Genomic DNA, 15585 nt, shown 5'->3' with positions numbered 1-15585 from the left:
TCAAATGCACGTGAGTAAAGCTGCTACGAGACTTGGGCTATTTTTTACATCGAGCTTAAGCGAAAATACAGTGCGCGACGTGTATGCTATACGTGAGATGATCGATAAGTCGTTGATAGTCCTTTTTAAGATGGGGCTATGTTTTAGATTATGTATCATACGAGCAGAACTGCCCGGCTTTGCCCGGGATTCAGGCTCGGTTGTTAATTTTATATTTCCTGAAAAACCTTAAGAAATTATGGTTTCATACAAATTGGAAAGGGAATTACGTAGCGAGCTGAAAATATAGTCACATTCTTCCGTATTTATCGAGCACAATAAACTGTGTAAATCTGATGACGTCGGAACTCTCCTTTTTTGTGTGACGGACTAAGTATTATCTAACTTATACTTAAGAAGATGCGCCGGTACACGTGAGCAAGTATACAATAGTGGATTAAAAGAAAAGTTACCGACCGGTTGATTGCCAGTAGGATGTCATTGGCTATTGTCTGTGTATAGGGCGATTGGGATGATGATTGGTAATGGGTTACATGAAGATTCTTCGAATGTTTGAAATTTCGAAAGAAAAACCCTTGTGGAATTCCACGGTTTTACCGATCTCGGGTTAATTCATTAGTGGTGGTTTTCGATTAAAACATCGGAGGGTGACGAATTGTCTAATGAGGATTTGATGCGCATACGCGGTAGGTAATTAGTCCGGAGATGTTATTAATGGTCCAAAGTCTAGGCCAGTCCACTAGAGATTTTCATCCTCGACGGCCATTAGAGAGTCGTTCTTTATTATTACCCACCCGCTAGATTCCCTTCGTCTTCGGTAGACTATTTTAAGCAAGGCACGAGCGGTTTCACTTTTGACTAAGAAAACATTTCTCTATTTTCTCTATAAAGATTTTGATCGTTTCTGGTATTGACCATATGTGGCAATTGTATGATTGTCCGATTCCATTCAGTTTAATTGGTGACTAATTTCGATTAATTATAATTATTTCTTAAACGCACGGCAATCACATGGGGAACAGATTGGTTTCGTCGATGAGCAACCAATCATACGAAATCATCAAACGAGCCCGAGACATGATCTTTTGATCATGACACCTCATAATTGCCTCTTGACACGTGATGACTTTGCGCAATGACACGAACCTGCGAAATCCAATAAAAGGTTCAAGTATTGGCCTCGACGCGTTTTTCGAGAATGCATCCGTCTCGCTGGAAATTGGCGATCAGGAGCTTCGCGAGAATTGAATAAGAATGAAAAAGTCAACGAAGGAATAAGCAAGATGGAGATATTTGCGTTTAACTTTGAAAAATACGTACGATCGCCCTAAGAATGTCGACAGGTGTCCCGCGAGATGGACTGTTGCTACATATAGGATTCCCGAGACGGTATGCGTAGCGTAGAATAATTTTCAAAGACGCGTAGACTTTACGAAACCATCCCATTGGCGGCCTCAATCAAAGAACCTCAACGACGTAATTTCTATTCAGCTTTATGTCAAAGCAAATGATCCGAGATGACCACCTGATGAGGATAAATTCGAGATAAAACCGGTACGTTATGGCCAGGACCCCGAAATACTCAATTGCACCTTTCACCCAAGCGACAAATTCCCATGGTACCCGATCTCGCCATTCTGACTTTGAAATTGCTTCATTATCCCCACTGCGCGCCCAAATCCGTCTATACAGGCGACTACTCGGATCGAAAACACCAATAAGAATTGACAGCCGTGATACGTGCCTTTTAGTCAAACATAATTTAATCACATTTTACAGCCAAACTTAAATGACAAAAAAAACCAAGTACCACGCTTCTCCTGATAAGGAAAGTAGCCCGACTCAAATAACTAAACGCTTCTCGTTAAGACTCATCCTCGAACAGTAATTATTTTGATCAGTTATTTCGATGCATTTAATTGGGACAATTGCTTGGCGCGCGTGGTAGGGTAGTAGTCCCCCGAGCGCCTTGAGCGGAACTGGCAAAATTTAGGCGTTTTTTCAAACGGATAATTTAACCCCTTAGCAAACTCATACTTGGATGTTTAAAAGCGCGTTTTAATCGTTGAAATCTTAGCTACAAGGTGGATAAATATGAAACATCTATTTCATCGCTTTCCTAATGAAAAATGGCGGGGAAGCTTCGGGTGCGCTTGCGAAATCTCGAGATCTGCGTCACGGGATCATCTCCGAGAACAATAATTTTGTGAGAATCTGCAGTATCGTTAAAGATGATATCACACAGAAACTGGACCAGATTGGCCGGCGCGTTCGGAAGTTATGGCCCTTTACGTGTTTTCACTTCCAGGGGGTGTAACTCCCCCTAGAGTGATCCTACAGGGGTTCAATGGGGGTGTTTTTTTAATGCCGAAGGATGCCCTCTCTCGTGCCCTAATGAGAAATATGAATTTCCTTCCGGAACTATTAGATCTCGAATTTTTCAAAAAGTTCCAAAATGCACTTTTTCACTCCATCCCCTGCCATTCGGCCATTTTGTATCCGATCGGGATAAAACCTTTGCCATTCGAACGGGAAGGAAATTTCCTAAAAAATATTTCTTGGGTTTTTCGAAATCTGGCATACGTTCACAGAATTGTAAAGAAATTCAAGTGTTGCACTTCAATTGGACGTTACTCTATATGCATCTAGCCACCTTTTACCGTGCACCCATCTATAACCTATGGCTGTTAAACAGACCCTCAAAGCCAGTCGACCCGGCAGCTACAATATTATCTACCATCTGCGCATAAAGACAAAAGGCGAAGACGAACGACATGATGAAAAAAAGCTGCCGATGGCGCAAGCAGCCAAGGACGACAGTGGCGGATTCAGAAGCACAGCCAATAATAAGACTAAGTGGCATCGGTTAATTGCTAAGATTCGCTTGCTCGGCCGGTGGGTTGCGCAAAGAATGGAGTGTGGGATGAGAGTGCTATACGGTAGCCAGAAGAGATCTGCTATCTGGACCCTGGTAGGACCGGAGGTATCTCTTAGCTTCACACTACCTCCATCGACACCCGCTCTCTACGGCCACTTTGCAGACCTCTTCTGGGTCCTCTACCTCTTTACCATCCATCTCTTCCACGGAGTGGCTGGGACTACCTATACGGTGGAGAAGAGGACTCGTTCGCACCACGCGCCCTGGTTAAAAAATCAGCGCCTCTACCACTAATTAATTTACATAGCAGAGCGAGGAGAGGCTCTCAAGACTTCTCTCCCACACCTCGCTGGAATCTCCAGATCTCTCGGTCAGATCCTTCAAGACCAGCGGACTTTAGATCGTGTATCGATCATTGTATAAGACAATGACGTATACGATATAAAAGAAATAAGACGGACGTCAAGTCTAATCAGCGTAGACAATCGTGCAAGATAATTAACAGCATCCTCGATTGCTTTTAATGAGTTTCTTGGTAGGAGCGACGCTAAAATTAATGCATTGTATAGAAAACGAAGATTTGGAATAAGAAAAAGTCAGTCGGTTTGCAAAGTCGTGTTTAACGAGTCCCGTGACTCCGGTCAGTTTCAGGGCTTTTGTATGCCTACCTTATACCCAGCAATGTGGCGATGTAAACGGGAGAGGAACTCAGAGTTGGAAATCGTGAAATAGCCGGTAACGACGCAACAGGGTAAAGCACGGACCCCCAGGTATCAGGGCATCGCGCGACACTCTGGGAGAACTTCGAAAAGATCCGGAGACTCTGACAATGAATACCTATTAAAACGGTGTGAACAATGCGCCTGGGTTGCTACCGTTTGCCGGTTGCTGAACGTGTACTAAGCAGGGGCAACCTCGTGCCCGGTGATATACTGCGAGATGCGCGATACGACGTGGTTCGCAGCCTCGCAACTTGCCTCGCAGCCTCAATCCGGATTCGTGGCCGTGCTTTGGCTTTCGCTTGCATACGCTATTGCTGATATCTCTAATCTGCAATTCTCTCTCTCTCTCTCTCTCTCTCTCTCTCTCTCTCTCGCACACACACACACACAATCTCTTGTCCAAGTTTCTCTCGCGCGAATGATCTGCTTCTCATGCTGTGCTCTCTCTCTCTCTCTCTCTCTCTCTCTCTCACACACACACACACACACTCCTTGCCACGGTATTCCACTCGCCATTTCCCTTATTCCCACCCCCCTGCTCGCTTTCTTCCCTCCTGCCCTGCGGCTGATACTGATGTCCCTCTGTCTCGCTCTGCACCTAGTCGACTGTCGTCTCTTACAGGAAGTACTGGAGATCATTGCTGTGCGTCCCTCGCGACATCTGGGTTTCACCTCGTGATCGTCAGGACTCGAAGTAAACACGGAAGAGGCGCGAATAAGGAAACTGTTTTACGGTATGAGAAACCTGAGGAATCGATCCAGGATCCTGTGGGATGCTGCTGGAATCCGAGTGAAGATGGAGCCTTGCACCTTTGCACGATCCCTCGAGCGTGCCTGGAGGTTCTATCAGAGACACACGGCTCGGTAATTGCTACTTAAATTAAGGTTAATTAGTAATCGGAGGGTGCATCTGTGTCGTAACTCCTGGCGCAGGAATAGAAAGCCGCCTTAAGCTTGGGTATATATGATGTATCCTTGGTTGCAATTAGTTCAAAGTTATCACTGCCCTCGATTATATCGGTTAATCAATTAAAAACGGTCCAACCCATTTCACGGATCTATGCGTAAACGTTCCTTCGGTTATTCCGACCTGTGTCATATATGAAAGTTTGCGTATGAAAGTTTGTGTACGCAATACTCATCTACGCGTTTGCGAAAAGGCGTGCGTGCCTGCGCACATCGGCAATTACTGTGAATTACGGAATTACCGCGATTTGGTGTTGCAAGTCGAATCGGAACGATTTTGTCTGTTATCGGAGTCACGTGAAGCCTCCGAAAATACGCATGGTCAACCTGTCGGTAAATAAGTATTGCTTTACCACTTTTAACTTTACGCACTGCCGGTGCGCAACCACACGAGAAATTTACGTATAGGAAAATTGAAAGTCGTTACGACATATTCGCAATGCTGTTATTTCTGCCGTTTCTCCTTCTTTGTCACGTATAGCTATACCTATGTGCATCAGCCTACGCACAGCGTGAATATAGATATTCGTGGAAATTATTGCTGACGTATCGAGGCATCGCGATTTATTCGATTCTCTCGATATTATTTATACGCATTCACCGAGTGCCGTTTCGCTTATGAATGGATTCGCTCACGAAGGTGCACTTCATTATGAAGGTTTTATTGTCAGCTGCATTCCTATGCACACGTGATACACGTTGCATGTTACATTTTGTGTTTCTTTAATAGCGATTGGCAGCTTGTTAGTTTCTTGCGAATTTAACTTAACGAGATTTATTTCGCGGGTTCATCTATCGCGATACTGATTTCACGGGCTAGAATAAGGTAATTTTTATACGATAGCTACACGTGTTATGGGTTACCGTGGGATTTTCGTAAAGTTCGTAACCTGCGAGATGAGCAAGGCGTGCATTGTTTTCGGCCCGCTATTGTTTCCAGGAGTGTAACGAGTGTGTTGCGTGCCCTGTGGGCTTTCTCGCCCACGGAAGCACAGAAATGTATACTGGATTCAGATTAGCGGTACAAAAGCATGGCCTGCGGCTTGCCTAATTCCGTTTATGCCCGAGATACAGCTCTTTGCAACACTTTGTATCCAAGATATCATTATCGTTACAGGGCGTTTCAAACGTTGGTGCTACGGACGGATAAAGATATTAGCCTGAGATTGTTCATAGGTTCTTTTTATGATTTACTCGGAATATTTCTTGATGCTGTCTTCGCTATGGCTCAATCTAAAAAGCTTTTGTAGTTGGTATACCATTGTGTTCAAAAGCGAAGTAACGAATTTTAAGGGGAGTAGAGAAGAATTTTAAATTTGGTTTATTAAAGTATGGGGTTATGGTTATTTTTTGCGAACGTTTGAACAAAATGTTGTGGCAGCATTAGTTCCGGTACTGTTAGGTGAATCGATCGTTAGACATATATGCAAAGATAAATATCTAAATTTCATGCATGTTAAGTGATAACTAAATTTTCAGCTATGCGAAATTTGAATACGATTTAACGTATGGCTTTTGAGATATAAAAAACGAATTGCTAATTTTTTTCATACAAACACGTTATACACGTGGATATGAATAATAAATAATTTAGAAATAAAACATGATAAATAAATCATATATTATAGCTCAAAACATTGCTTTTTTTTCAGAACTTCGCTAATTAAATTTTGGAATTGAAATTTTGAATTTTTTTACTGATTGTTTATCAATAATTATTTCTGTTATCAGTATGAAGATCAAAGTACCTTAAAATTCTCAGAATCGTAACTAAAAAATAAAAAAAAAAACTAAATTATTAACGTCCTTTAAAAAGTAGTTACTAAAATTCTTTAATTATTTTCTGATTGTTACGAAAAAAAAAAATTATTGTAAGACATAAAAATAATTTCGAGCCTTTTTTGTGATTATTCTGTTAAGTTTGAAATGTTTTGGATTCTCTTTACGATCGGGATCTATTAATATCCCTGAATCTCTTATACTTCCCTGCTAAGCCCTACGAGAGAAATGTTTGAGTAATAAAAATGAAAATTATTACATATCCACGCATCCACGAATTTTAATCCGACTGACTTACCCTGGAAGTAGCTCTTGGTTCTCAGATAGCTGACGCTAAGCCTCAGGATGCTAAGTCGGTCCAATTTGCTCAAGATGTTCTGCTCAAAAGGAAGTAACGAAGCAAGGGTGTCCAGTTCGGCATTTAATCGTTCCCGATGTCGCTTACTGGGATTTGACTTGGTTACTCCGTCCTTCTGCGGTGGTTTCAAGCTATAAAAGAAAAGAAGAAATCAATCAGTTAGTTTCCGTACGTCACTAGAATTTTTATGAAGTGGGCAGTGACGGCCGCGTCGCGACGCGTGACACCGTCAACATTAGACGGCCATTTGCATTAATACACCGAACGGCTGGTTACGGGGCTCGTTTTTCTTTTTTTTTTCTTTTTTTTTAAAAGAAATAACTTCTTACGTGGAAATGGCGTTTCGGCAAAGCTTCGAAAAATCTCTGGGAATTTTCAGAGAAAAGCCATAAAACATAATTTGAATCACGTCACGTTTCCGTAATATTTTCAAATCATCAGACATTAACAGTGACCGACTTTCCGTCGACACAAGTGCCGTCTAACGTAAGTACCGTCATAAGAGATGTAACGAGCTGCTCAAAAATAGGCGTGGAATCGGCTTGTATTAATTTTTAATTATGGAAATCCCCAGTACCGCTACATGAGTCAAATCGTTAAACATATTTGTGTATAAATGATGCGTACCGCTGGGTTATTATGCCGATTATGAATACAAGAAAGAAGGATTTCGACAATTAAAAGTGGTCGAGAACTGCGCTGACCGAACGACCATGCTGATTGACATGGGGACTTATGGCGGTTCGTTATATGAAAATCGTATTTGGACACGGATACTCCAGCTCATAATTTTGACATTTTATACGGTACCAAGTTACTCGATTCGGTGTAAACTGTTCGAGTTATGAGTAGTTAGCCAGCGATGAGTGACAGCTATCGCTACTTCGAGGTGGCCTTGCCGGTAATATTACAATGGCGTAGAGATAGCGATCCCTGTCAATATTTCAGTTTGATCGCAGTATATCTGTCTATACAGCGAGTCCATGCAATTCCGACTGTTTGTACTACTGTGCGTAGCCGCTAGATTCACTTTTGAGCGACCAGAATCCCCAGTCATTGGATTACACAAGCTGTACGACGAACAATAATTATAACAGTACAAAGCCTTCTTGGTCAGGTATCGCCAATGGCGAAGGCAGAAAGTTCACGTGTCGATAGATACTTTCTAATCGACTTGTTGCAAGGATCGAAGACGTTCCAATAAATAATTTCAAATAAGTGCCTGACTACGCCACTGTGTAACTTATGAAATTAATATGCAAAATATAATTTTACGCGTCGGCTTTGGACTGTTTGTTTAATTGAAGCGTTCCCCGTGGGAATGAGACTTCGCGAGAGAATACGGAACTTGAACGTCAAAGAAGCCGCTAGTTTGCCATTGGCAAGCCCATACTTACGAACAATTATTATTCTTACGTGTACGCAATTTAACGGGTAGCGTGGAATGCGAGTGTAATAAAATTAATGAAAAAAGCCACTAAAAAACTCCTGTAGTTGGAGACGCTTTTTACCCTCGTTCATTATTATAACAGTGTTAATGGGACGTTTGCCAAGTACTTTCCCATAATGAATAATAGCTTTTTCACTTTGGGAATCTTCGTCGACTTTCCTTAAACCACTCGTACTACTAATCGCAAGCACAGGACTGGCAAACATGCAGAGCTCAGTAAACCCTTGTGGTCATTGGACATACGAAGCGTTTCCAGGAGACCATCGACTTCTTCCTCTTGAGCGCCGGGACTATTCCGACTGTCTCAAGTAGCAAAATCGTCAAACGATTTTAGAAAAAAGTCTAACGGCTGTCGGTTAAAATATTCGGAGAAAAAAAAGAAAAAGACTATTCCTCCTCGAGACGGTAGCTTCGACCCTTCGCGTCCTCCTACGTGGACGGTAGGTTTTTCGTTCTCGCCTTCGGAATAATTAGCTTTGTTTTGCACGCTGCTAGAGGAAGAACAAAAGCGTAGTGCCGCTTCGTCCTAATGGTGTCCGAATGAGACTGTTCCAGGACCTCAGTCGCTCCTCGTCGCGGTAATGGATTTTGTGTCATCTAATAATTAATAGAGTTCTCCAAGAGTGCGCGGTCGGGACGCACCGTATACGACCGCAGCCTCATTCATCACGCTTTCTAACCCCTAAGCATTTTAATTAAACGCAGAATTTTTACAGTCGTTCAGCATATTTTACTCCCGTTGGATACGTCGACGATGCTTTTACGCCTGCGTCTTCTACGGGACGACGTCACCTCGAATGGTACTTTCACGAGCTTCGCGATCGACTCACGTTGAAAAACCCGCAACTGAACGACACCATAGGCGCGACGATAATGCTAACAATTAATTACTGATATGGATACCACACAGATAGCTAATTACTTTCCGAGCGGCACCTGTGAAAAAAATGGATGATCCTTAATGACGAGCGGGGAAATTTTTGGAGTTTTCGGATCGTTTGGCCGACGGAGCATTAATGTCTCAAGACGGTCTATGAGAAGAGTACAAAGAAGATATTCGGGGGCAAAAAAAGACAAGGGAGAAACGAAGGGAGAAGACTTTTTCTCGAGCCGACGCTAAGGCGGACTGGAAGAAACGAAGAAAAGGGAATAAAGGACGGTACAAAAACTAACTGAGAGAATGAGGAAAAGCACGTGATGTGGACTCTTAAGACTTTTTTCTGCTGGATTGCGTCGCGACGTTATCTACGCTCGAACAAAAGCAGCTACCATCTTTTTGTACGAGACGGACGTGCTAAAATCCCTGCTCCACGGCTATTGGCTCAGTGTGTTACGTTACTTGCCAGAACTGTTCGAGCTTAGTGCTCGTTCGGCCAGGTGAGGTACTCGGCGAAAGAGAAGCAATGAGTACAGCAAGGGGCAAAAAAACTCGACGAAGAAAGAAAGGCAAAGATAGAGAATGAAAGAAGGGCAATAAATATTAATAAGGGTCTACCACTGTGCGTATCGATCGTCCCTGATTCACGTGGTCAAAGGCCGGATAGAATCGATCGGTTTTACCCGACGACCTCCGCAATAACAACCTCGTTATTTGTACAGACTCGCGCCCCTTTTTTACATTTCCAATCGTTCTAATAATCGTTAAAATATTCGCAGTGATTTCGACGATACAATTTATTTGGAATATGTTACGAAAAGGAGAGAATAACAATTCGTATTTATTCGTGTCTACATTAGGTATGGGCTGGTTCCTCATTATTTCGACTTCTCATGCGACGTCACAATAATTAATTTTCTATTTAATATAAAAGTTCTTTTTTATAGGCTGTCAGATGTAAGTATGAAATATTTTTTGTAAAGACTAACCCCGGGCAAATAATATACATAAGGGATAAAATTTTTTAATTGTGTATTACATATATGTATAATAAGTTCTTCATATCTCAATGCATCTTTTTATGTGACGCAATCCAGTTGCTCGCATTTTACAAGGCACGCGGTATCTGATCGAACCTTCTTTTCTGATGCAAATAAATGGAAAAGTTTTAGTACTGTTGATAAAACAAATTTACGATAAGCTCTGCTTGCTTCGTATCGATCAATAAATGTGACGTATGATCGTTAAAGTGACATCGACCGAATTGATTCGATTCCATAAATACCTGATTTTATTCATTTTCTATGTATATATAACGCGAAAAACATCTATATCATACTGAATATCGAAGTTTCTTGTATGATTCACTGAATCAATCTAAGACGGATATCAGTGTTAAAAGTAAGGTAATGCCTGTACAAGAAATAATTACACGCACAAAAAATAAAGTCATTAGTTGTCAATTGATTCATAAATTATGTTTCTCATAACGATCACGTTGAAAATAAATAGTAACCCTATTAAATTAACTGTACGCTTTACCGTAATTTCTATCTCTTTTCTTCTCTATCTATTTCTCTTCTTTTCTGTCTCTATCTCTATATCTTATAAAACACGATTTTTTCTGTGTAACTGACTTTTTATACTTATGAGAAACTTGAAAACGGATGCATCGGTGTTAGTGCGGTTTTCATTAAAACAATCCTTTAAATTCTAACTGGCTTTAGGCAAAAAGAAAAAAAAAATATTAGAAATTACAGTTATTTCCGAAGATAGAACGACATAATTGAACTTATCCAGCGAAAAATGCAGCGCGTGGCACGAAATCTGCGGATGCCTTTAGGCAAAGTAAAAAGGATAATCCAGACTATCCGGAAGATTGAGCGATATAATTGTTGCTATTCAAAGAGTTTATTATGTCCACTTTGTTAGAATAATAAAATTTTGCTATCACTAAAGACTTTTGATAATACAATTTTTTCTAATACACAGTACGATGAAAACAAAAACACAAACATAATACCGAGCGACGCCGTAAGCGTCGCGAGGAAACGCACAAGCTAGTAACTTATATTCAAAATATTCCTAACGCTATACAGCTGTATCAAGCGGAAACTACAGAACCACTTAAACCTTTAATACAGCAATCAAAATATTCTTTCATTACGGAAATTATTTTTCCTATCAATAATTTGAGCTAATATTTCAGCTATATACGCTATCGATGCTAGTGATGTTTATAGCAGATAATTCATAGAAAAAAAAAATCTTTCTTACGAACGAGATATCTATACACATATTTTCCCTATACTGTTATAACTTGATTGACTTTACTACGAAGGGAAAAGTTATGAGAAGAAACACCCTTTGAGGATAAAATGCTTTTTCTACTATATTGTTTTTGTTCCATATAGTATACTACAGCGCTAACACGTGGTACGAACGTACGCGGATACCTTTTCGAAAGCATAACACGCCAACCATTCATTTGTCCATTCATACTCCCATTTAGCTCTTCATTGACAGGTATATTGAAGTATAGTACATACAGATACGCTCAAATGAATCACTAAACCACCATTCGATATTGACTACAAACATTAACGCGTAGCACAACAGTGACTCGGTTAATGAGCATAAAAGTATAATTCTAAAAAAAAAAGAAATTATCAATGAAAAAATCACACAGGAAAATACCTATGAATTTCTCGTGAGAAGTAGGAGTGGCAGGTATCGACGTTCGAATTTTGGTTAAAGCTACGAAATAAAATGGCAAACACGGTCGTAGATATCCAAACCCATAAAAAGATAGTTACCAGGCAGTTTTGGGGTGTGAATCGTGCGCGCGTAATATTTCAGCTTTTTCAGACTAGCCGCGGGGGTTGGTGACACAGTTTCAGTTGGCCAGACTAGCCAGGTGATAAAGTGCTAAGTCGTGGGACCCCTTCGCCATAACACACACGTGACACATTGCCCTCGCATTAGGCCAGTTGCGTAGATGCGTATCAACTTCACGAACCGTAACACACACGATGTACTCCGCAAGCCAGCAACCCCGGCAATAGTACTTAAAACGCGAACCACGCAGTCTCCTGTAATTTTCATCGAACTGTTGCCAGCTAGTTTTCAAAATATCTTCTTGGTACAAGGGTTAAAAAGGGCAAACGACTCGGGCACCCTAGTTACGTGACACGAGGTCACGTAAGAAATTCAGAAAAAAATAATTGCGTTATTTTCACGCGAATTTCTTAAGAAAACCAAGGTCTGACATTACAATATTTAACATACGCGAAGGTAATTGTGACGTACTTCGATTCCCTACGAAGAAAAACATGTAATATTATAAAAAATGATAAACACATTCGCCAAGGCTGATTCTAACGTAATGTTTATCAAGTAAACGGTGGTAGGCATATGTATATGTACATATGCATTGTACAGCCGACACCTACCTATCTGCTCATCAAAGTGACTAGTAGAAATAACGTCATATTAACAAGTTAGTTATTGTAATTGGCTGGCAGATTAGAATTAAATAACAGAGACTGCAGTGCTTTCGTTAGCCTGGCTAGCTCGCGGCACGCCATGTTCAAATCCATCAGAAGGGCGAACCCCAGTCAAGGTTGCGCTGGCCGGCTTTAACGTACCGACCACGTACACATAGATGCTTCCGATACACAGGGGTAACGATAAATATTGGAATTCTTAAGTTTCGCGATTACGTGAACTCGCACTCGTCAGGCGTTACCAACGTTTAAAATATACGGGACCATGAGGCAACCGTGCCATTGGCTCGTACACGGCACGTTCCAAGTGTACATGGAAGCGTTGGGAATAGGTAAGCAGGATTTGATGCTGAAAATTGTGAGGTAGCATCGGGAAAGTTAACGTTACGAATTCTTAAGCGATAATAAACAGACTATAGTACGGTGACGTAATTATCCAGAGCGAAGATTCTAAAGCAAAGTCTATGGAGAGGAGTCGGCCATTTTGTAGGTTATACCACGGGGAAGGTCTCCCCGCTGTTGTTAGTGACTCCGTTATACTCGTATACTTTACCGTCCTTCGCCCGTTGGGGGGAGGGATGGTATGGATAGGACGTGGACGCGCAGGCGCTACTAAGGGTGGGTCCACTATGGATTTTCGAGGGTAGATAACACAGCAAGTTCCGGGGTGGTAGACAGCATGGGGGATGGGAACTCGGATATAGGGAAGATGCGAGAATGACTGGGAGTGGTTGTTCAGGCTTGCGCGGCAGGTATAGCTGCATATTTCTTCGATTATTACTGTACTTAGCCAGCTCGCAACCTAAAAGCTGGAAATAATCATTCGGAAAATGAGCAGGAAGCACAACCGATTCTACGTATATCTGCGTACAGGAAATAACGTGTCTGTGTTTTATTACCAGCTTACGTACACGCTATAGAATCAGTTAGGAATTTGAAGCTTTGAACTATAGTACTTTGCCCTGTTCAACCGCTTCCTGAAAAATAACCTACTGTTCGCGACCGAGGCGTATACACGTATTGTGTGAACTTCTTCGCTATGATTAAAAGGAGAATTTTTATTGTGGATTCGTTAACACGAGACCGACACGTGCTCCGAAGAATTATGACTTGCTTCGCCATTACCGAGACCGAAATAATATTCAGGTGGGTCGCAATAATGCTTTTTGGTAATTCCCGTAGAAACGGAAAAGTGAAAATGTGTTCGGCACTCTGTCACACGGCTGCCGGATGTGAGGTTCTCGTGGGCTCGTATTCTCCCTTTTGCCTCTATATACGTCACAGTATATATACATGTATACTTATAGCGGCAAGAAGGTATAGATGTCTTCCTGACCCAATCAAACTTCTGCTCGCTCCGCTGCTTATTTGCCTTCAGGAACAAAAGAACCTGAAGGGTGATAAATCATTTTTCTCGCTACTCTCTTCGGGTCTCTTCCTCTCTACTTACTTCCCTTGGTAACTTTTTCCCTCTCGCCCAGTGTCCTCATCTCGACTAACTACTCGAGGCCAAGTGGCCTATGTGCATGACTCGTCATTCGCAGTCATTCCAGCGAATACGCCAACTGTCCTGGCATTGCTTTCAATCAATTTTTTTTATCGAGTCTACATTAGCGTCTTGATTCAGAAACGATGTCCGAACGGATGACGAGTATTACCGCTAATGACGGTATAGAACGCTATCCAAGGCTGCTTACAATGAGAATGATTGTCCGAGAAAAGTCGTGATTACCAAGATTAACGCCAGACCTATTATTTCATTAGAACTGTCCAATTACATAAGTAACTCGGCCAGTCCTGTAACGCGCGGTGACGCTTGTTTTGTCGTTTCCGCCACACGAGCCGTTGGATTTATAATTACACAGATCGAGAAGAATAGAGATATTGAAAAGAAAGATACGCGGGATGGAACGTAAAAGTTAATATTTAAATTTTTAGAAATCACGCCGACTGTATTTATAATCCGATGTTTAGCTTCTTCCATAAAAGTATATATTTACGGTACGATAAAGAAGCTCTTTCCGATTTACTGTATCTCGTTTCTAGCGTTAACGAACCCGTTACATTTTTATATTCAAACGGTCATCCGGTTCGCTTGGTTTGCACAGCGAGATGCATACTGCATTGAAGCTATATGCAACGATGCCAAACAGCTATGCAACGGGCTAATCAATAGGACCGGTCGTAGCTTTCCGCGATAATTGCACAATTTCTTGATACACGTGGACGTGACGCTCTGGTTCGAAAAATGATCCGCTAACGTTAACGCAAACGGCTAATAAAGGCGCGGAGAGGACTGCGTGGGGATGATGCTTTATGCTCCTGTTAACACAAGCGGGGCCGAACAACGGCGATGGCACCTAACATTTTCCGTGATGCGCGATCGAAACGTTGCATCTGCGGAGGGCGCTGCGGACGCTGCACTAATGGGAGTGTAAACTGGCCTGATAAGACGTCATGCGCCACATGTAGCGCGTAACTAGCATAACATAGAGAATTATGCTATTACGGACTGACACGCATGCGTCCTGCTGAGATGTATCCCCCGATAAAGTATAATAGTGAGGTCGTTACTGGGAAAACTGGCCGGATCAAGGAAGCGCGTTACACCCTCTGCAAGACAGTTACATAACATACGTGACGTTTGGATTTCGCGAAATTAAATATACAATCCTGTTTTTTTTTTATATTCTCTAACATCTACCTGGAACGTTCGCATATGTGATTCTGAAGGTTCTTCAAAGTGTAGGAGTAACGTATGCTTCCATGGGGTTTACATTTCTTTTTTTAATAAGCAAGTTTATTACGCAGACATCGATATGGTCGCCGCAATGCATTCAGCAGTCAACCCGGACTTGGCTCTGAAAATATTATTCGATACTGTCCGAAAACCACTAATTTCGGTGGCAAGTAGTACAACATGTGGTTGATTGTTAGGGACAGGATGTCGAAATATTACTGCGTCCAGTATGTTCTTCCCTTGGGTCGTCAAAGCTTATACAAAACGAGTCGGAAGTCAAACGTTTCCGCCTTTTTTTCCATTTCCAAT

The 15585-nt window shown here is 41.7% G+C and overlaps 1 protein-coding gene across 4 annotated transcripts in view; it reads right to left on the bottom strand.

Annotated features, from left to right (window-relative positions):
- LOC107274750 (aryl hydrocarbon receptor protein 1) overlaps nucleotides 1-15585 on the bottom strand; it is a 99384-nt gene that overhangs the window by 45413 nt on the left and 38386 nt on the right. For all 4 annotated transcript variants that reach the window (XM_015754224.2, XM_015754225.2, XM_015754227.2 and 1 more), the window contains exon 2: nucleotides 6644-6834. In XM_015754224.2, the coding sequence (XP_015609710.1) occupies nucleotides 6644-6834 (191 nt within the window). The remainder of the gene's footprint in view (nucleotides 1-6643; nucleotides 6835-15585) is intronic.

The sequence above is a fragment of the Cephus cinctus genome, unplaced genomic scaffold, assembly GCF_000341935.2.
Source record: "Cephus cinctus unplaced genomic scaffold, Ccin1 Ccin1_scaffold0101, whole genome shotgun sequence".
Lineage (NCBI taxonomy): Eukaryota > Metazoa > Arthropoda > Insecta > Hymenoptera > Cephidae > Cephus > Cephus cinctus.
This window is presented reverse-complemented; position numbering and strand designations above follow the sequence as displayed.